This window comes from Thunnus thynnus, chromosome 16 (genome assembly GCF_963924715.1).
Source record: "Thunnus thynnus chromosome 16, fThuThy2.1, whole genome shotgun sequence".
In the NCBI taxonomy this organism is placed as follows: domain Eukaryota; kingdom Metazoa; phylum Chordata; class Actinopteri; order Scombriformes; family Scombridae; genus Thunnus; species Thunnus thynnus.
The window spans coordinates 20,159,625-20,182,710 of record NC_089532.1 but is presented as its reverse complement, the minus strand read 5'-3'; the positions used below and the strand labels follow the sequence as shown (position 1 = coordinate 20,182,710).

At 41.9% G+C, this 23,086-nt stretch overlaps 1 protein-coding gene across 3 annotated transcripts in view; it reads left to right on the top strand.

The window, feature by feature from the left end:
* Positions 1–162: 162 nt before the first annotated feature.
* The window catches only part of LOC137200397 (AT-rich interactive domain-containing protein 1B-like), a 208,700-nt gene continuing 185,776 nt past the window's right edge, over positions 163–23,086 (top strand). Inside the window, exons 1-3 of one of the 3 annotated variants that reach the window (XM_067615182.1) lie at positions 163–372; positions 1,009–1,224; positions 3,312–3,408. In XM_067615182.1, coding sequence (XP_067471283.1) covers positions 3,397–3,408 — 12 coding nt within the window. In that variant the 5' untranslated portion in view covers positions 163–372; positions 1,009–1,224; positions 3,312–3,396. Of the gene's footprint in view, positions 475–1,008; positions 1,225–3,311; positions 3,409–23,086 lie in introns of all 3 variants that reach the window. The other 2 variants (XM_067615181.1, XM_067615183.1) reach the window with 2 other exon arrangements.

The window sequence follows — 23,086 nt, the reverse complement described above, 5'->3', positions numbered from 1 at the left end:
TATCTTATAAACTTATATCTTATATATGCTCAATTGAGTAGTTCAATTTAGATTTAAATATACTTTAAATACAGGTCTGTTCAGATTAAACAATATATCAAGCTGACTGATGCAACTTTAAATCAACATTAAATCAAGTGAACTCCAAAGTACGTCAGCCTGTTGCCATGGAGCCAGGATGATTGACAGCCCCATGCTCATTGACTCAGTGCATCTGAAGTTCATCCCCGCGGTTTTCACACAAATTAGCATTAGCTAACAAGTAGCTTTAGGTAGCCTATTACCAGTTTACGACGCACTTAAATAGCTTAATAACTTTTTAAACAGACACAGAAAACACCAGAAGCCATACCCCATTGCCAGGAAGACCAGGTAGACATGTTTGTGACTGCAAATACAAGCAAAACCAGTTAGCTAGTTAACCTGATGAAGACCTTGAGATACAGTTGAAAGCTCTGAAAAACATAGTTAATGGTAAGTTATGTTAGCATTAGAGGTAAGCTAAATTGTTAAAATTGTGCCAAAACTCTTAACTTGTTTAAATATAAATAGCAGATAATAACTAGGTAGCAGCTAAAATGCAGCTAGTCACCACAGTTTCATATTGTTACAAGTGACCAAAATGCTATTTCCTTTATATTTGGGATGGCTGTTTTTTTCCACAGTGAAGTGAGGGAGACATTTTCATCTTATTAGTTGCTGTCCAAATGCTGACAAATTTTGACATGTCAAAGCAGGAAAAGCACAGGTGGAATTAATAACACAATATAGTGGATCATATCGGTGGATGTGGTGGAGTCTAGTTTGCATTTCACTCTCTGTGACTTGGTATACTAAATTATTTGTCATGTTGTAAATGGTTCTGGGCATTAACTCCAAATGCTGCATAAATTTCTTTTTAGGCATAAGTCTCTTCAGTGGGTTATCATGACCTACCATTTCAGTGAATGTTGTCTCACATCAGTTTTTCCACTGTCTCCCTTTTGTCTTGCTCACAACTATCTACAGGAGGTGTGAAGTTGGAAATGATTATCTGGTGTCCAGCTTATTAGTGTTTCTTACAGTCTTCTGGACGTGAAAAAATTTGAAAAGATTAGACTGAGGGGATGTGATCATCTGGTGTGACCAATGAGGCAAGACCATGTATTGCATTTGCCATGGAACAGTTATACAAACAGACGGATACATCCACCAAGATCTTGTCTGATGGGGCCTACTCTGGAGGTAAGCAGCCAGCCCCATACTGCAGTTGTCTTTAGTTTTCTCACGGAATACTAATTACAGTATGTTTGCATAATTGCTTTTAGTCATTTAAATGGGGAGCGTGTTAAATCTTTTCCCCCTATTTTCACCTACAGCTAAATTTAGCTAACAAGGTCTGTCTCAATCTGAACTGCTTTGTTCAAAAAAAAAAAAAAAAAAAAGAGGCATTAGTGGTTTAGACTTCAGAGTGCGGTGTCAATTGATCTTACATCTTGAAAGAATGAAGATAAAATTTTAAATGAGTTACAACTGGTTGTGTGATAAGCTGTTGGAATGTTTTTGTGCTTAGCTGCTGAATAGCTTTGAGCAGCCTCTTTTTGTGTAATGGCAAAGAGATGTAAAAAAAAAAATATGACATTTTGTTTGAATTTCCAGTTGATTATCTGTGATTATGTACTAAAACAGCAAACTTGCACCCCTTTAGAGAGACAGAGTGAGAATGTAAAAAGCTGGAAATTAGAATCACCAGAGAAAAGTATGGCCTGGGGAAAAGCATCATGTAATGTGCTTTTCCATATCCACCCCGCACTCCCTCATTTTTGCCATTTGAATATACACAGAATTATTTACACCTTCAAGGCAACTCGACTGAACTGCACATCAGTCAATTAGTAAATCAGAAATTTTCTGTGATTCCAGTTTAGCGTGGAGTCCTTGGCTCCCTCTGGTCCCCCCCTTTTAGTCTCCCATCCTGACAGTGACAAATTACTCCTCTGCTTGGCGAGATTGAAAATTAAAAGCATTTAAAGTTGCTCATGCATTTATGCTAATGAGAAATTCAGATATGATTTGCATGCGAAAGAGGCTAGTCTGAGAACTCATCATTGCCCCCACCACCTCCCAGCCCCGCATTTCTTTAGGCTCTGTTTTTTTTTTTCTTTATATGTGAGGAAAGAAGAAAATGTAGTGTGTAAACACTCTCAAAATATGACATTTTATATGGCTGTGTTTCATTACATAAAATAAATTGTATTATTGCCTCTAAGAGGGTCTTTGTACATGTATTTATGGTGCAACCTACCATTGGCACCCCCCTATAGCCACTCAGCCAAATTGGGTCATTGTGTCTGGCGTTGTCACATCACACCACAGGAGGGAACACTACGAACATAATGACATTGTGCAGTTACTGCTCATGCCGTCTCATGTCAGCATTTGGAAAGGGACTATTAAATACAGGACATACTTACTAGTATAACATTGGCAAGGCAAAGTTTAAATTATGAGCATTATTCTCTGGGCATAAGCTTCTAAAGTCTAATATTAAAATGTTTGTTCAGATGAAAAAGGCTTTGTTTTGTGATAAACATGTGCAGAACACTTTGGAGCTGGAGGATTAAAACTCGGTGCTGATTTGTTTTCCCAGTAAGCTCCATCCACGTCTTCCTCTCAAAATATCAAAGCGCACGCTTCTTTGAATTTGTTTGTTCCACAGTTACTAAATGATTGTAACCTTGGAAACAAGATGCATTAATGAAGGTGGAAAATGAAATGGGACTTTAATTTGTTTCAGTGTTCATAGCTGAGGTGAAATGGATTAGCTTTGATTGAGGTGTGAGATGAAGAAGGAAAGCGCTGACATGACACTTGTATTTGTCATCATGTCATTTCAAGGAGGATGCTGCAGCAATTATGAATATGGGTACACAGCAATTAAAAGCGGTAGTATTCATTAATAATTTTTATATTAATTTTTCAGTGGCCGCAGAAATGATTGCCACTGCACACAGGCTTTCCAATTATGTTGCTTAATTAGATATGTCAATATTAAGAAATAATTAAACTTGGGAATACATTAAGGTTGTCAGAAATACTTAAAAAGTTATGACCATCACTCAAATGATGTTTTCTCTAATATGTTTTGCAATGAGACGTAAATTAAAGATGAGACTTTGATCAATGTGTGGGAAACTAAACTGGATAGTTAGGGAGTTACATGATCACCTATGTTTTTTTATTATTATTATTATGGGATGCACTGCAGCATCCATGTAGAGTTTGCAGTTGTGAGGACCTAACCTCTGTGTTTTAACACCCCTCTCTTTCAGAGCATTTGATGGGCAAAAGCTGCTGCAAGTTCTACTTCTTAAAAATGACCAGAGTTCAAGAGATGGCAAGAGGAGCCACAGGTCCATGAATCCACAGGTACCCTAATTTATTGGCTTCTTCTTTTCTCTGTAGTGTTTGTACCAACACATTGTGTTTGCAAGCTTACATCTTTGAAGTAGCATGTGTATGTTCTGTATGTTTAAAGTGAGATATATCGTGTATTTTTAAATGTCTGGGACAAACCAGAACAGTCACAGTGTTGATAGACTTTGCCTTTTTTAGCAGGTGACTGACTACCTGATACATATCAGTTCAATTGTAGCCAAATTATTATTCTTATTTATTTTTCATTTACACAGTTTCAGAAACAAATGAGATATATGTGCATTTGTGTTTATGTTTAGTGGTATGTAAATTTAGTGTGTTACTGTACATAATCCACAATATTTTCAATTTGATAGTTTGCTATATAATATATACATATTAAATGAATACTTGTGCTAGTGTTTCTATCGCCCTTTCATTATCAGAAGATAAGAATCAGACTAACCAAGTGATATTGTCGGGTCATAAACTTCTTTCAGTAACTTATTTCCAAAGAAGCTTTTTTTTTTGTGTTGTAGCTCTAAGTCATGTTGTACTGACACTGCCTGAGGAATTGTCCTATTTGTCTCTCGATATTAAAAGCATCAGGAGCACCTTGACTTACTTGTTTTTATCTTTAGAGACAAACCAATTTTGAACCGCCTTTGATCATAGGAATACATTTTCATTCCAATATAGATCTCACAGGTAACTGCATATTGATATTGTAGATTTAAGACAGACAGAATAATCAAGTAGAGCCATCACCTGTTGACTGCAGCGGAAGCTGACTGAAAGAAAGACTTGAAAGTATTTGTACCTCAAAGCGATGGCAGCCTCTAATGATAGGATTGGTTGTGGCACAGCACGTTGGCCACGTTTCCCTCAAAGCCTTGTGTGACAGCTCTTTAATTGGACTGCTCCGTTCCCTCAGCGCTGCAAAATGTTACTAGCCAGTATTGGCTGTTACGGTATAATTATTTCACAATATACTGTAATAAAATCAAGCAAGACAAAGTTGATATCAAGGAATTCTGTACATCTATTTATGAATACAGGCAATTTTATGTTCATTTGGACCTTGATATCCCTCTCTGAGACTCACTGAATCATTCCTCCTCCTAATCAAGTGCTAACTGAGCGCTCATGCATGTAAGCGAATGAGGAACTGAGACTCCTCGGTGTTACAGTTAGAGCAATGTTTTTTGCCTCCATCAGAGGATAATTACTAGAACCATGTCCAATTACTTTTGTGTGCTGTTTGCAGTTCCTCAAGTCAACAGCGAAAAAGGATTTTGCAGCGGTTGTGAGAATATAATCTCATCATCATCCAGCCTGTGTAAATAACGTGTATATCACAAACGGAGCTCCATGAGAGATTTTATCCTTGACCTCGAAACCATTGACATCTCTCTCTTTCCGTCTCCTCCTTGTTTTCCCCCCCGCTGAACGGAAAGAGTAAAAAGACCCTTGTGAACCAAAGCCTGTATCAGTCAGATGAGAGAAGTGAGTGTATGTTTGTACGTCTCCGCTAGCCTGCAGCTGCATATTAGCCATGAGAGCCAGAGGATTGCCCCTGCTCTCTGACAAATGAGAAAAGCCACAGTGGCCCTGGCCAAAGTGACAGGCCAAATGGAAGCAATTCTTCCCGAGGCGGGGGAGAGCAGCTGTGACCAGGGCCTGCTATGCCACTCTAGACAGGACCCTGCGTATGTGCGTGTACGTGTATGTCTGTGTATTGGCTATAGAGACTTAACCCACGAGACAACTGGCATTTCTCTCCTGGCGGTTCCCATGAAGCGGTGTGTGTCACTAACCTTTGGGAAACCCCATCAGTCTTGATGACCGTGCACCTTTACCTGGGGGAATTTTGCCTTGTGTATTTGTTTTACTCTGCTCCATTCTGCCCTGTACTTCCAAGGATGTATTTGTGGGCATTGCTGGTCTGGGCTGGCATTTTGGATGTTTGACTTTTTAGATAATAATTTTTGCCAAGGTAAGGAGACAAGCACTCTGCTCGTGGTTGTGGGATCATTCCCTTGAAAGAGCAGTGCCAGGGTACGTCAACCCAGCCTCACTTCACAGCCCTGTGGTTGTGTGAGTAATTAACACTGAGCCCTGATGGATTAAATACTAGCCTGCTGAGATCGACCCTGTCTGCTGCTGTTAGCATAGTGACCTGCTACCAACAAGACACTTTCAGGGGCAAAGTTAGCAAGAGTGGCGAAGAGAGTGATATCAGTAACATGGATGGAAAGAAATGCAGAGAGAGTTTATCAGTTCTAAACCATCTGAATAAACAAGACCGGTGGACATAAAGCATTTAAGTGACTAGGCCTAAAAAAATGAGGATTGCAAGATGGGTAGCACAGGGTTGGAGGCTATATTCCCACCAGTGTGTTGTATTCTGCCTCCAGTTAAGTCTGGCTGTCTGTCAAGAGATATATCCAAACCTGAGTCTCCGCGCTGTCTTTCCTCCTCGTCTCTAAATCTCTCTGTTCTCCCCTCGCTTTCTCTCCCATCACCCAGGGCCAAGTGGATCAGGCTTCACTTCAACACAGCCATCATAATTACTCCACGCCGGAAGAATCAATTACAGCTAAGCACCATTGTTTCCAGAATGGAGCTAAACATTAAAGTTTAAAAATTCCGAATTATTAAAAAGTCATGCTCTCAGGGACACATACAGAATATTTACTGTTAACAAATAACTTAATAACTTCACTCTGAATTATTAATTCATGGCTCACATTGGCTCAGCAAGACTTGTCTCGTGGTTAATTTCTCTGCCTTTATACATTGTTAAATATGCATCACTTCTTGACTATACTATATGAGCACTTGGCAAATCTGTCAGAGCTTTATTAGAAAATCTGAGCTGCAGTTTTGTCTGTTGACATACTGATTTAAATATTCTAGTCTCAACAAATGTTTTGTTTATAGCTAGAGAAATGGATGCGCTTTCTTCTGTGCATTATGCCGATGTGGGCTACGGGGAATAGCTTGATGCAGTAGACTACTTATGGGAGGGGATGTCATTTAGGCAAAAAGGTCCTCAACTGCCTCCTTCGACTCACGTTTGAGTTAATGAGGTGGTTTTCTGATTGGAGCCCCTCGCAATCCAGCAATCATAGGTTATGTTTTTGATGTTTCTTTCTACATCAATCCCCTGCTGGGTGCTAACTGTTTGAAGGTGAAATTATCAACTAATCAGTCATTCCACTTGAATTTGAAGTTGAAAACGATTGTCATAAGACAAAGCAGAAAAACCCCGAAAGAGTTTGGATATTACATTTGGCCTATCAAGGTGAAGGTAATGCGGGGGAAAGATTTTCGAATGCAATTGTTATTTTTAGTCTATTTGCTTCCCTGTTCATAAAATCAATATGGCCATTCCAGATTGTCCTGGATATCTTGGTTTTGATGCTGATTTGCAAAAATCTATAGGCTATATCCAGCCCTTAGGCCAATTGCTGCTGATGACACTTTTCATTCATTAACTCAGGGTATGCGTACAGAATATTACCAATGGGATTTATTTCCCTATTGGCGTTTTATGCTCAATTCAAAGTTGTTGGGCTTCCATGAGATTAATGTCATTGCTGACTTCTTCTAATAGCCATTGCAGAAAGCACAAAATCCATTATAGGTTATACATACAATGGTCCATGAAATGCAAATACCACTCTGTATGCCCTCCTGTTACAGGAGGTATGAATGGAATTTAATGGGCTGGGGGATGATTGAGAATAAGAAAAGAGAAGGTGCTTGTTCTTTTAGCCCCTTCCAGCTGAGTGAGTCAAAAACAATGTGGCAGAACCTGAAATAGTTCGCAGCTTTTAAAAAAAATCCCCTAGGGCTGTAAATTGGCTCTCAGAAGAGGGAAAAAGAAACAATTGCCCTTTACCTCTGAGGTTGCATGTCATCTCTCTGAAACTCACTACTGGGCAGATTAAGGTCAAGTAGACCATTCCCCCCCCCTTCTTTTTTTCCCTTCTCCTCTGAAGGCAGCTGAGAGAGGGCGAATAAAATGATGACAGGGAGGGATTGAGAGAGAGAGCGAGGGTAGAAACTGGGATTTTGAAGGTCTTTGAAAGAGGTTTTACATCCATCCCCGGTGGTTTTCCTCTCTCACTCCAAGAACTGTGCTGATAATGGCTGCTTGTCAAGGAGGATGAGCCCACCTGCTCTTTCTAACCTAGTCCTGCTGGTTCAGCTCATAGCCTTGACATAAATATGAAAGGAACACAATTGAGGGTTAGTAGTGGTCCTGCATTGTGCTTGTCACTGGCCCTTTTAAAACATCTGTAAAGGGTACCTTATTCTATGAAAGGGCACTCAAGGAATACATTTTACTTAGAAGACATAAACAGTACCTGGTGTGTTTCTGCCCCTTAACTCCCTGTTCACCAAACTGTAGGCCTATTGAAATACAGTAGGTCAGCTTCCTAAACCACAGTAACCACATATTTTTGGAGGTAAGACTACTACTAAGCTAACACCGTATTATATCATTAGGTACTGTCACAGATGAGAAATCAGAGAAGCTGAAGTGGCAAGCCTGCCAATTGTAATTACAGAATCAATTGACATACAATTAAGTCTTTTGTTTCAGTGGATTGTCCTGTCAATCAGGAAAGGGCTCCTGCAGGTTCACTAATGTGTGAGTGAATGGCATAACATTTTGCCTTTCCATGTCAAGGGCATAGTTACAAAGTCTGCCAGCAATTAAGAACTATAATGTGCTGAGTCGAGCACGGCAACAAAATAGGCAGCAATTTCTTCTGCTCCTGTTGAAATTATGCTTATCAGGTACCTCGCCTCAGTAAAGGTTAAGGGTCGGCCCGAGCAGGCAGGCAGCATTTCTCCACATAATTGAGAGAAGTTTGGATTTAATTGTATAATTAATCTTGTCGAATTAAGTTACACAGAAGTCCGACCCCTAAATTAGGCAGTCTAGAATATTTTAAATTGCCTTAATGTGAAATCTGGCTCCAGAATGCACTTTGTTCTCTCCTGATGGTATGAGGTAAGTTTTTAGCCATGATGAACACGGTATGCTGTAATAACCTGTTAGCAGTTCTTATCACGTTGTTCCTTTTATATGATTAATTTCCTCAGAAAGTAATTGCAATTTCAAAAAGAAGCTCATTTTATTGTATAGCTTATTGTTGGCCAGTGAAGTGAAAATATAAAGACAGAATTCATGATGATGTTCATCAAACAAAATTTTGAAAATATGAAAGTCTTTGATTAGTGATCTTTTTGAAGGTTAGAGGTTCATTTCTCTAAGCTGTTGTTTAGTTCATTTTTCTTAATGTATTGCAAAGACAATCAAATGCTATTAGGGCACAGAGCATTGAGCGGTGATACATTCACTACTCAATCTTCTGTACCCTAATAGCACCGGCACCCTGAGGTTAGTGGATGACCCGCTCTACCTCCTGAGCCACATCCGCCCCTAATATCAAAGATGATATCATTAAAACCTTGTTTTAATTGTCTTCTTGTTTTATCGTATATCTACCCATGACTCCCTTAAAGCAGATTTGATATCAGGTGGATTATCCTGGTGAAATTAACTGACCAGCATTGAATTGAATTGAAGGAAAATGCCAGATGTTATTTGGTTCTAACCTCAAAATGTGAGGATTTGTTGTGTTTCTCTGTTTTCTATAATTCTAACTCTGGGTTTTTTTGTTGAGAAATGCAAATCTCACAATTTTCTTACATTTAAAAGTTGATAAATCATTGATAAATTAATTGTTAATGAAAATAATCCTTAGATGCAAGTCTAAAAGGGACCCAGGCCTCTTAACTGGGATTCAAACTTAGTTTATTGCTGAAGGGTAGAGATTTGTTGGAAGCCACCAGTGAATAGGCATGTTTTCAAGAGCACATTAAGCTGTAATGTATGTATAGCAGATCCATACACTCAGTCCTTGAATGTGTGCATATGGATCTACATATGCCTGTCTATCTGTACATGACACATTTATTACATAAACCCTAAGTGATTTTCAGCACTTTGAGTCACTCATACATGTAATTATGCCCTGTTGACTGAATAGTACACTGTCAGTGCAGCTCACCCCAGCAGTTCTTAATAATACCTGCTGAGATCTGCCCTATAGAAGGTCAGTAAGCCTTTCTCCAATTGAGCTTCATCGTATCGTTGTATGATAGTATAACCTTTTCATAAATCTAGAAGCTCAAACTCCATCTCTAAAACAAATGAATGCACCTCACCATATCTCAGCCATATAATCTTGTTTCAAGTCACAGTTAAGAGTGCATCTCACAACACTCTCTCTCAACAGAGATTAGAAACACTTGAGTGGAGATTGGTTTAGGAGAGAAAAAAGCCAGTTGAGGGTGTCACATGGGAAGGGATAAAAAGTCGACAGTATCAATGAACTGACAATAATCTGAGATGTTGATAATGCAAATGTAGCACCCCTTTGGCTTTTCCTCATCATGAGGAAAGGGTTTATTTTTCTTGAACAATGCATATGGTAATGTTTAGCACTCATCTAAAAATGATCTCAAGATATATGTGCTAATCTATGGCAAAACAAAAATCTGAGATTCTATTTTGTTTGTTTCATGCACAGCTGTCGCCTGTTTAGTTTGCAGCAGATACTTTATGTATATTTTCTACACGTTATTTTGCATCTGTGTAGTTGACTCACGCCTAATGACAATTTTTCTATTTACTGCAGTATGGAGATGAGAACGCACGTCCGATCGTCTACTGCCTAGAAAGCGGGAGGCCCCTGGGGTATTTGCCAGCATAATTCTCTTCTTAAACCAACGACCTTACTCTGCTGTTGTTGTCAGATTTAGTAACAGCAGACGCATGAGAGAAGCTGGTAGGAAAAAGTCTTGTTCGAATGCCAACTGTGTGTATGAGCTTTCAAAGGGGCCTCTTTCATGTCTGTGACGTATGACTGTTTCTGTGTAGACGGCATCTCGGGGAGAGAAACGCTACCCCAGCACAACGCTCCTGTCACCCAGAATACAGATGGAGCATCTGCCCTTGTGCACTTTCCCTGAAGTATGTACTCGCATAGATGGCTCTATTCTGCACCGGTGTGTGTGTGTGTGTTTCTGTGTAGTGTACTTTCTGCAAGTGGGGAGATGTAGGGTTGCTGCAGTTGAGTATTCTGGAGTGTGATTATTTTTAGTGTCTGAGTTTCTCTCTGTCCCTTTCTCATTCTTTTACCAAATTGAGGCAGGCATCTCTGCGATAAAACCATTTCTGGTTCCTGGTAGAATGTAAAGACTAAGACTTAGGGGGTTGAAGAAGTGGTTTTGTACTGGTTAGGATTATTATGGTGTATCTATTTTTTTTGTCTAATGGGGCGTACCTTCCTGTCCCAACAGAGAACATCAGGATAGCATTAATGCTGTATGGGAAAGTGATCTCAGACTACAATTTTGGCTACTGAGACTCAACATGTTTAACCTTTATCCTTGATACTCCCATGGTGTTCTGCTAAAAGGCATTTTTTCCTTTGCAACAAACTGTTGCAGCATACTGTTGTGAAACTGAATCTAGCTGCTTTTTTAAGACTTCCATGCTTTATTTGGCTTCATCCTTTTTTTTTCCCAATCCGTCTTTGATTGTTCAGGGAAATCTTGTGAAATGCAAATGGGGCCAAACAGAATGTAATTGCTGCTGTGTGATGATTACGAGGGAGAACTAATGATGTCCCAACACCGGGGTCAGGTAGGGTTTAATTAGAGGAGGCACAATCAGTGTCACTCCACTCTTGCGCTCTCCTGTTCCCGGTGCCTTCCTGGTCCTGTGCCAGCTCGCTCTCCAAGAGAGTTTAAAGAAAATGGGCTGCTGATGTGTGAAGAGAAAGGGGGCAGAAATTAATGCAGCTAAGTTCCTTTGTTCAGAAGCGGGCTGTTTTGGAAATGGAGCCCTATAAGAAGCATTGGCCTGTCTGCAGATAAAGGTGGAGGTTAATGAACAGAGCAGAATAGAAAAGGTCGCCATTCGTGCTCCTGAAAACATTGGCCCATTGTGAGAAAGGCCATGTGATGTGGGAAAAACTCGATGCCTAAACCTATGCACAGTGGCACATACTCTCATGGTAACCTCACTATCAAAATGAAACATCTCCCATGCTTTTCACTGGGATCATAAATTATTGTTCAGCAGGAATATGTTGTGCAACTGAGCAGATTACTGAAACAAGGAGACCAGATTGGACAGATGAGTGAGACCAGCCAAGGAGAATAACTGTGGCCAACATTCCTGATTATCCAATCAGGGCTCCAAAAACATCAATTCCATCTCGTCAATAGATAATTAAGAGGGATAATTGGCCGGCTGTGCTCTGGGCAGACAAGCACTGCTGGTAAAGTTCCATCCCTTACCTCAGCATCATACACACACACACACACACACACAACAAACAAATCTGTCCACTGAAGGTCAACAATATATCTGATGAAAGAGGATGGGGTAAGACTGAAAGCTAGTAATAATATAGTCTTTTAGTGATTCAAATGTACATTGAAATTGAGGATGTTTTCGAAATCCATGCTTTTATTGTACAGTAAAAATTTCAATGCATTTATAGAGCATTCACCATTGAAGAGTGAGTTAGAGTCCAGTAAGGTTATCTTTTAAGGTTTGAGTGGATGGACCAGTCAGCTGTTCCACATTAGGATCATTTTCGTGTGGCCTCTGTTGTTTTCAAACCACTTCTAAGGATTATCTTACTTGGCAATTAAAGACCCATTTTGACTAGGGCACCACCTCACCCTTTCCTAGACCGATGTTTTTTATTCCCAACCATCTTGCTCAGAGCTATTCATCCCTTTTAGATCCATGTGTGTCTGTGAAGTACAGGCCAACAGATTTAACCGGACAGGGCCAGAGATTTAAAACATTGACCTGCCCAGTCTCAACAGCTGTGTGCTAATCCATTCCATTGCTCTGACTGTCCTCCCCCTTTTTTCCTGCTCTGGTGAATAGCAAGGTCCTTAATGTGTGAGATCAAGAGGAAAATAAGGCTCTCCAAATGGAATCAAATCACACGGAGGGGCTACCCGGCTCGCAGCAAAAGGCCTCGGCAGCATTAGGGCCAGAATAAGACAGAGCAATTGGACTGTAATTCCTTTCCCAGCTATTAGCCGTCACAGCTTGCCGTTCACTCGTTTGCTCGGTTCGCTTCTCGTCTACCCCTAGCCCCCCACCCCTGACCAACCGCTCTTTGATTAATTCATTAATTCACAAACAGAAGCTGAATCACATCTCAGTGCTCGGTTTACTCAAATTGGACGCAGGGTAACAATCAGTCCCTCCCACCTCAGACTGATCTGACAAATAAAAAATACAGCATTACTGAGTAAATAGATCTCTGTCCATTCGGCCTGATAATTTGTTGCATTTTCATGTTTTATTTATGCTCAAGAAGCCGCCTGCTCTCATATATCACAAATCCAACGAGGCAAAGCGGGTAGGGGTGTATTGATTTGGGTCGACTGTGCACCCCTCCACTCAGCCCTACCTCTACAACCTCTGCTACGCCCCATGCAGTTTGTATTCGTCTCAAGCTTTTAGCCCTCTAGCCCTTGTGCATTGGCTCTCATTCAATGGTCCCCCTTCTTGGCTCACACAAGGCCCAATCCCATTCCCATGCATTCAATATTCCCATTATAAGCTCATTAGTCTAGTCATTGTTTTGGGCTCATTAATAGGATATCCATCGCCTTAGACACCTCTGAATTACCATGTCACAGTGTGGCCCCTTTCACAGCATCAACAGTGGGCGGATTTGCAGAGTTGTGAGAGTGTGTGTGTCTGTGTGCGTCCATGCTTGTGTGCACCATGTCGACCTTGAGTTTGCTGACATGCCAGCCCCTCTAGAAACCTGCTGACACACTTCATGTAGATACACATGCACCCACACATATACACACTGAAGTCCTCCCACTTCAGCCTCAGTTCCCCGCCCACTCGCTCCCAGAGGCTTGTCCGTCAGTGATGCAGGAGACAGCGGAGCGTGCGGGTAGGGGGGCTGGGGCTGGATCAGGGTTTTTAACATGCGAAGCAGGTCCTCCTGTGCGTACGTATTGATCCTCGGAGGGCTCCCAGACCCCCTTTTCTTTTCTTTCCCCGGCAGCGGAGGCCATTCATCACTGAGGCCATGACTGGAGAGCTCAAACAGCCGTCTCTGTCAGAAAATGGGCTGCACCGGGCTGTGCCGTGCCATACCAAACTGGCCTCTCTCATCAGGAGGGATGAAGCCTTGACACAGTGGCTCATGGTGTGATCTGTTCCACTCACTCACAGGAGTCATCCATAGCTTGCTGGTCAATGTCAATGCACAGTCATGCCTCTATAAAGCCAAGTTTCCCTTAACTGCTCTATTGGATTGCAGTGTTCTACTCTCACCTAACATGTTTTTTATTGATTTGCTGGGAATAAAAAAAAAAGAAATCATAAAAAAGGGATAGCAAGCATGCTGTTATGCTCCTCGGTAAAAGTAACTTGTCTTGCTGACAAAAAAACAATTGAGTTTTAAATGGTGTTTCCTCTGTGGGGCCATTTTTTAATCTGTGCTCAAAGAGGAAATATGAATAAGAATATCCAGGTCATGTTTATCTCTGACATCTTTCCCCTGGCTGGTGATTTATGCAAGTCTCCTGCAGTCTCCCTTCCTTCCTGCCTCCTGCCACACCTAGGTCCTCCCCCGCACCCTCATGTTTGATTGATAGTGACTTTCGACGCCATGGGGAGATGTGTATCCCAGCTGAGCTGCCGAGGCTGGAGCTCCAGCCTTAGCCTAAGTTTGGGCCACGACAAGGACAAACACGGAAAAAGAAAGATGGTGGGAGGGAGCAGAAGGGAGCACGGCCTCAGCGTCAGATGTGTTTTAAATAACTTTGACAGAGGAGTTTTAACCGTCTCTCTGGGCTGGAGCTAATCTGATGTGAGAGGATGCCACACTGAGGCTGATAGGACAAAGAGATAGAAGAAGGCAGAGGGAGGCATGGAGAGAGAGAGAGGAAGGGTAATAGAGGTGCTCACTCAGCTGGTGGGAAATCTGCCCTCTTCATCTTTTCATCTCTCCAGCCTTTCTCTTTCTCACTTTGCCCCTGCCTCCCTCACCCAGTTATATCCATTTACCACATAGCCCCGGCTCTCCTTCTTCCCTCTCTTCTTTCTCTTTCACACTTTGCGTCACGCTCCCTCTTGCCTCCTTCCATCTCTCTCCCTGTCGTCCCCTTCACTCACCATCTCCCCCGCCTCACCACTCCCTCCCTCTGTCTTTCACAGACGATTTAGGAAGTCACAGCCTCTCCCTTCCATTTATGAAATTGCTCATGTTATTTCCTGCCCCCTCCCCAACCCTCATCCCCCGTGCCCAGCTCTCCCTTATAAGTCTTAGTGGATGGATGCATCCTCTCTCCGCAGATAGTCCGCACACGGCCCAATCCTCCATCCAGAAAGCACACAGCTCAGTGGCCAGTGCTCTAAAAAAAACCAAAAAAGACAAAAATTCATCCGGAGGGTAATATTCTCAGACAGCACGACTAGCCCCTGACACCACGACCCCACCATAACACTGAGTGTCCATTCTTAATCCCCACCCATGGCCTCTTGTTTACTTCATCGCCCTCTGGCCACTGTGAAAAGGCACATGCTGCCCCATTTTTCCTGCGGCTGTGTCTTTTTTTTATGGCTTACTGCTCTGAGGCCATCGCTGTTATGAGCATTGTCCAAGTGCTGGTGTAGACAGAGAGATTTACAGGACCTTGAAATATATATTTTTTCACGTAATGGTGAAGCATGGTACCTGTTCCAGGGCTTTGGAGGAGTCTGGCAGCAACACTATGGAATTATAAGAGAAGGATATATATTTTTTTGAATGACAGCGTATTCTTGCTTGTTTACATTTTAGACGGAAGGAGTGAGGAAATCATGAACTTCATTAATTTGAAGACATTTGATTAAGATAAGGATTTGGGTTAAGTTAAATTTGACTCTCAGGAAGTGGATGCAGGATTAAAAACAAAACAAATATAATTTTGAACTTCCATTTTTCTTTTCTTTCAGTTTACAGTCTTTATGCTAGGCTAGGCTTAAGTATTAACTCTTGGTAAGACAGCAAACATGCAAATTATCCTTTTTAAAATACATTGCTGTGTTATTAGTGAAATCAGGTTATTTTGAATCATTTGAATGCTTTAACCACCTAATTGAACTGCTACTTTATTCACAGTAATTGGGTCGTGGTGTGCATTGTGTCATGAAACCTTATACAATGAAAAGGCCCCATATGAATAGAAATGCAAGGATGTGTGTGTGTGCCTAACCTGAGACTGTGTGCATGCAAGCACATACAAATGTATTTTCCAAGTTAGAGTGTGATGTAGAGCAGAACAGACAGAGAGCCAGACAGAAGGAAGTAGGGAATGAGTGTCAAATTGTGAAAGAGAAAAAAAATCCAGGGGAACCTTGATGGTGCTTGGCTTGCTGTGGGTTGGTGAGGGACGGCAGGGTAAGGGAAGGAGAGAGATTGAGTGAAGGGTGTGTGTGTGTGAGGTGGGGAGGGAGGGAGGGGGGGGGGGTAGAATGTGGCAGCCTGTCCTTGTGCCTCCTCCACTCCTCGCCTCTCCAGCCTTCTCCTCTCTCCTCTCAGCCTGTTTCTGGCTCATTACCCCCTCCGCCAGCAGACTTCTCCCTGGGCGGCAGTGAAAAGAACTGTCCTCTCTCGCTCTCTCTTTCTCCCCGACAGCCGCAGCCTGAGCACTGCCCTGCCCTCCTGATATTAATCAACACACACACACACGTACACTCTCCTTCAAGTGCGCACACACTCTCCCCAGTGAGCTCCTCTGACGGACAGGCTGGTGGGCAGCCGTCTCTTCTCCTGGCCCTCACTTGCAAATGAGACATCCAACCTCTTAGAGAAGCAGGCGAGGGACAGGATATTAGAAAAGTTTTATGGGGAGCAAACTTTGTTTTCATTATATGGTCTTGTGTGAGTGACTAGGGGAGGAGATGCTAAATGTGCATGGTACTGCTAAGTTATTTTGTATGTTGAATGTTTTAAAAGTAATTCTTAAATAAAGCTCTCTGTATCAAATATATTGTGGAGAATAGGGTAAGAATATAATTGACAGATTTTTATTTTCAGGCTTAATTCATGCTCCAAATATAAACCTAAGGGTCAACTCACAACCATAAAACCCAAAAACAAAACACAAGAAATGACTCTGTTATCACTCTTATTTGATACAAACTAAGTTATTAATGTTTTCTGATGCTGTTATAGCCCGGTTCCAAACCTCTGAATTGCTGCATCATAGATTTTATTTTTTTTCAGAGATTCAAAAAGAATAATGATGTGAAGTAGAAATGGCAAATTAGACAGAATATCAAACTAATTATGTTAAAGGTTTGTACAGGAATGTTTGTAAATACAACAGGAAAACTGCCCTATTTTTGATTGATTGAGAAATTAGTTATTGAAAATCAACTGATTTGAGACAATCAACTAGAAGGCAGATTTTTCACCCTAAAGTCAAGCTGTGAAATTATGTTTATGAATATACTGCACATTCATGTGGTCAGAAAACTATGGATTGTGGCTTTAAAGTCAAACATCAGCCATTCACTACCATCCTTTGCCAATAGGACTATTTAACTCAAGTGATAATTAACTGAGCATGTGCAGAATGTGTGTGTTATGTTTTGTATTTGTTTTTTTTGCATAAAAATGTATGTTTAAGCATGTTGAATATCAGTCGGTGTCTGAAACTTCAGTCAGTATCTCTATCAGTCTTAAAAATCAGTCAAAGGCTAGTAGAGGTGGCTGACTGGCTCTCCAAATGCTGTTGTGTGTTTATAACCCACTGTCGTGTATTGCCTGAAGATATCCCAGTACACCAACCCCTCCCTGTCTTACCCTCTTTGCCCTCTCTTAAAACCTGTGCCCGCTGACAGTCTGCCAGGTGTGCCCATACCCAGGAGACATGCCCGGTGTCACCAAGCAAAGCGGGCTCACGCTGGCCGTGAAGAGAGGCGAGATGCCAGCTCGGTTGCAGAATAACTTTAGCGGGGGACAGAGAGGATCCCTGATGCTGGTATGTGTGACATTAGCTGGCTGCCTTCCCTCTCATCTCTGCAAAGCTCACGGCCCCAGCTCTGCCTTCACATGCTGACTGGGTATGTGACCCGGTGTCCAAGTGACATATTCCCTGGCAGGGAGTCAGAATATGAAATTATCGTATTATTCACGTCCTACCTTTGACATTGTCTGTTAGCTGTGCACCAGGCAACACAGATAGCGCCACAATCTGGCAGTACTATCCACCTGAGTTAGTGTGTCTAAACATCAAGTGAAGAAGAGCGTTGGCCACACATGTCTCTCATATCCAGTATCCAATGTGTCTCTCTCCTGGTTTTGACGCTGTGCTAATAGCTTAGCTTCCACTTTAGTGGTGCTGTCTCCTGGGTGTTCCTTGAGTCTTCCTGTTCTGATGAGAGCAGCTGGACACTGGGGAGTCTTTGTCTCCTTTCTCAGGCAGACTATGCAATTTAAACCTGCCTCGGGCATGTAGATATTACTCCCTGACGAGATGGCTGAAAATTAATGGAAATTGTTTTAGAGGAATCATTATTAACATTCTCCTTTGGATGCCCTTTTGTCATCTCAGCCGCGTCGCCTCTCCTGTTTTATTCTCACGCTAATTTATGCAGCCGTTGACATTCCTGTCGGTGTGTGAATGTGCTGGGAAATGTGAATAATCAGACTAATAATTAGTAATTGTTCCGTCACTTCAGTGGGCATAGATTTTGGCATTGGAAGAATATCAATCATGAATGTATTATCTTATTTAGCTGTTGCTTTCCCTCTTATGTTCACTGCCATTTTTTCTGTTTTTTAGCATCCAGTATGCGATGCTTGTGATTGTCTGTTGAAAACTGTAGACACCACTAATGCACAAGGAAGAAGGTATTACAGTTTTTCTCCTCATGTTTTTCCTCTGGTGAAGAAGACTTGGTTGTAGTGTAGTACATTGCAGACTCGCTCATCTCTGGAACCAGGAAATCACATTCCCTCACACATACGACTCAATTTCACACCCCAAGCTGGATTAAGAGGACTCTTTGCTCCGGGCCTGCGCAGGAAAAAGGGTAAATATCACCCTTGTTCCTGGTGCCGGAAAATCCGCTATTTAAATGGGGAGTAATATAACTGACATTTTCCAGTTCATTATGCAGCCCCTGACCTTCACGATGTACGACTTGGATACTTGTCTGGCAAAAGGCAAGGCCTGGTTCTCCCTAATGGGAGACGTTTGACCTTGTCAGGAACTAAGGGGAGGTCAGGGATGAAGGAGGTTGTAATCGGCCAAGAGAGATGGGACGCAGTAGAGGGAACACCTACAACAATGACTGGGGACGCAGTAACATGCTAAACAACAGTGAAGACAGCAGTGAGACAGAAGGGGACTTACTAAAAACTTAAAAATCAGTTTTTGATAGGAATGAGTAAATAATCTATTCGTATATTTTGGAAAGCGATAATGCCTTTGATACATTATGTACATTTCCGATCTGCAGGGATAATCTATAGCTGTCGAATGTGTATTACATCATCTGGTCGTCAGATTTGTGTTTATCTGTGTTTGTGGCCAAACTGCTGAAGCTTATCACAGATGGATTCAACTAATCTTCAACTGGCTCATTGCCTTTATGTCCAACTGTACTTTAAAGACTCCTCAGGATTCAAGATAAATCCATTGCACTCAGTCACCAAACGTAATAGAAAGTAATCATATCGGGAGTCTTTCACGGATTAGGCTGTTTTGAATGTGACTTATAATCTCTTCCATTTGTGTGAACTACAATGATGTGCACTGGGCGCCTGGCAGAGATAATCTTATTACCCAGTTGGCTTTTGTTTTCTGCTGCCTTGCTTTTATTCTTTATTAAAACATTTTGCTGCATTAAACATGCTAATTTGTGGCTGGGCATAATTGGGGTCTTGCTTTAAAAAAACCTCTTCCCTGTTTGGTAGAAGATTAGGAATTTCATCTTCAGGATTATGTATAGAGTACAGTGAAAGCCCATGAAATAGACTTGCTTTCCATTATGGTTAAAGCCACTCAAGCTTATTAATGTGAAAGGAAAATGTATTATTCTGAAAAAGACCATTGTCATATGACAAAAAGATGTCAGATGGCAGCTATTTTGATTGATGGGATTGGTCGGCTGATTAGTTCTTGTCCAATCAGTATGCTTCGGGGATCAAATTCATCAAGCCAGTCAGCTTTCAAACAGACAGAAAAATCCTGGTAATTCTAGTTCAGGATTGTTAGAAATAGCCCAACATTTGCTGTCAGAGCTGCAACAGCAAAGCTGTCAATCTTCTATATTACAACCATCAGAAATGGGACAGCGGCAAGCCTAGCTTTGGACACCAGAAGGGAGAATGTGAGGCAGAGAAAACCCAGGAACTCACACAGGAATCCTCATTGATCATCGGTGGCTTTCCATGAGCCTCAGATGTTGAGAGATCAGAGCTTCAATCTCACTATGAAATGATATCTTACAATGTGAAATGGTTCCCAGATGTGCTAAAAAAAATGTCAAAGAAAGTGCAAAGAGAATATTCAGGTGTCAGTATTTCTGCCTAGTTCACCTAGGGGTCTAATAAGTGATCACACAGAAAACGGGGAATCTCTCCCCCATAATGGTGAGCAACTTTTGATTTTGTGTCAAAACATATTTAAAATTTGAACAGTGCCGTCATTCCTGCGGCGTGCCGCTCTCTCCGTGGGGCTTGTCACAGGAGGCGTCACGGCATGCAGCTCCAATACACGAGGCTCCTTTCATTTTTCTGTCTGACATGTTAAGTGTGATGGTACAAAGAGGTTCCATTTTAATTGTTTGGACAGATCACTCAAGGGAGAGGCGCTTTGATTTTGGGTGTTGACAGAATAGGCACAGGCTTGCTGAGTTGCTTTGGTGTCTGCCTGCCAGTTCTGGCACTGCACTGTATTGATTGTTACAGGCTGTTTACCTCAGGCCGCACTTAAGCTAAAGGCCAACCTTTGTCCAACCTTTCACAGTAGCTATTGTTGGGGGAATTAAGTTACTAGAAAGCTCTGTTATGCTGGGATGACTTCTTGTTGCTCCACCCATTTGGATTTGTAAGCAAAACTCCATTCAATCACATCTTGACTGTCAATCAATTTTTATTGGATAATGTTTCAGGTAGACATGAGGACATCTATACAGCGTGCTTAGTGACAAACAAGCCATTGATCTATAAGCATGGTTCTACTGTATGTATAATATCTGTATTAAATAAGATGAATGGGCACTTGAGCCGTGCCGTGCAGGCACTTTATGAAATAGGAGTATACTTCGATGAAGCCTAGTGAGCGGTGAGAAATCACCTGTTGATGGCCCATAATGTAATAGAACATTCCTTTTGAATAGGCGGGAACCATAATGTCACACAGTCCATTAATATTCTCCTGCTGTGCCCACGTCTTGGCTCTCTGCTCTGGGGGAATGATTAGGGTGACGGACGATGGGGCGATGACACAAGAAAACAACTTCCCCACCTCCCTTCTTCTCTTCACCACCCCCTCCCTTTTTCTTCGCCTCCCCTCAACCCTTCAACACAACAGCCACAAATTACCCACTTTGCTAGCAATATTATCAGGGCTGATCGTTGGTGTCCATAATTAGAGTCTTAGTGTCGTCTAGCCTCCATTAGGCTAACAATAGAGCCTTGGAACAAGGCCACTTTGGGCAAATAACATGTTGAGAACACTTGACTTTTGTGAAGAGATAGTGAAAAGCATCTGAGGCCATTACTGATCCAAACAGCCTTGAATGGTTCTGTGGTGGCTGGCTCTGTGAAAGCCACGGATAGGCAGACTGTGGAATCATCTCCATTGCAGAAAACACGCATATACATGGGCAAAGATGCATAGGATGCAATCACAAGCAGAAACCACACTCATGCGTCTTTCTGCTCAAACAGTGACAGTGTTTTCCCTCTCTGTGCCTATTCCTTTGACAGAGACACAAATACAAATATCATCACACTGCACGCTGCAGCCTAGTGGAGCTTGTATTTCAATCACACAGCGTTAGATAGCTTGCTGCTGAGTTTCCTCCCAGGCTACGCAGAGAGAGAGCGCGCTCTGTATTCTGAGCCCAAGCCCCGTTTGATCTCCGTCATAGTCCCTCTAAGACATCATTGTGTAACACTGTAAAAGCGGACGGCTTCATGGTGCGAAGGAAATATCAAGGAAGTTATTCATAAATATTAGATAAGATCAAAACAGCCGGTTGCTCTCAGACTCTGAGCTCCTGGGTCAAGCCATCCACATCCCTTTGATTTTTCTTCTTCCACTCAGGCTGAGCAGAGAGGATGGAGCATGTATTGAAATTGAAGACCCCCCTTTAAAGAGCTAGAAAACAGGGAAAAGTGGGGGGGAGGCGACGGGGAGGGGGACATGTAAAGTCCAATCCTGTTACTAATAAGCCACTAATAAAGCACAAATCTACTGTTTTGTTTCATTTCTGATCAACACTTTTCATTATTCATAATTCTCTTGTTTTGATTACCATCCCTAACGCACAGTGCGCCAAACCTGAGGAGATTAATAGGCAGCATTCTCCAAACTCTTCCTCCTCTCCTCCGGAGCTGACACAAATTGGTGAAATATCACTTTGATCATGCCTCCTGAACAACAAACAAAACACAAACCTAATTAGCCTAATTCAAAATCGTTCCAAATGCCTCTGTTTGTTATGAAAGCCTTCCTTCTCAGCGCCGTTGTTAAAGATAAAACTAAGTTGGACAAGAGTCAGTGTTTTACCTCCGCTATTTGCCTTTGTGTGTGTGTGTGTGTGCGTGAAAGAGAGAGAGTTTGTGCTTTTACAAATAAGTCCCTAAATGTGTCATGTGACCTTTGACCTTGCTGTTGAGAGTAAGCAGGGGGTGCAAGTTGCTCTGATGCATCAGTCCTCATTGCCTCAAGACCACATATACCTGGAACCAGACTGAGCATAACTGCTTTAAGCAAACTTACAGGCTGGGAAAGCTCAGTCAGCTGACTTTTTTCTTGATATTACTCATCCCATCTGGGTAGAAATGTCAAACGGCAGGGGAATCAAAAAGCTTTTGGATTTATTGCACCAAATTTTATTCCAAGTAAAGAATGAGTGTAGGATCTGCTAATGTACTTACTGTATACTAGATAAATCATCATATCACCAGTTTTACGTTTTGCATATGTCATGGAGTTTTGATTATAGTCTCGATGATCACATCAGAAGGCTTCTGTATATCAACTCATGAATATGCTAACTCCACCATGAAATAAGTAAAGTGCTCGTCTTTTGCTGCTGGTGCCACTAATTTGCTGTAAAAGTTGACGCATCGTGTCAGCGTCTGTTTGCCAACGGGGATTTTTCCAAGGGCAGCAATGCACCAAAGCTATACAGCATTTGAAGTGTTCACTTACTGCAAGCAGCATGAAGTGTACCTTGCAATGCTAGCGGATTAGCTCACGTTGCCTCGCTAACATATGCAATGACTGCCGGCGAGCTCTTCCCCATTAGGTTGGCACATCAAAGGCGGCGGGAGAAGTTCTTCACAGGCAGTTAAAAGTGGGCTCAGTGTGGATC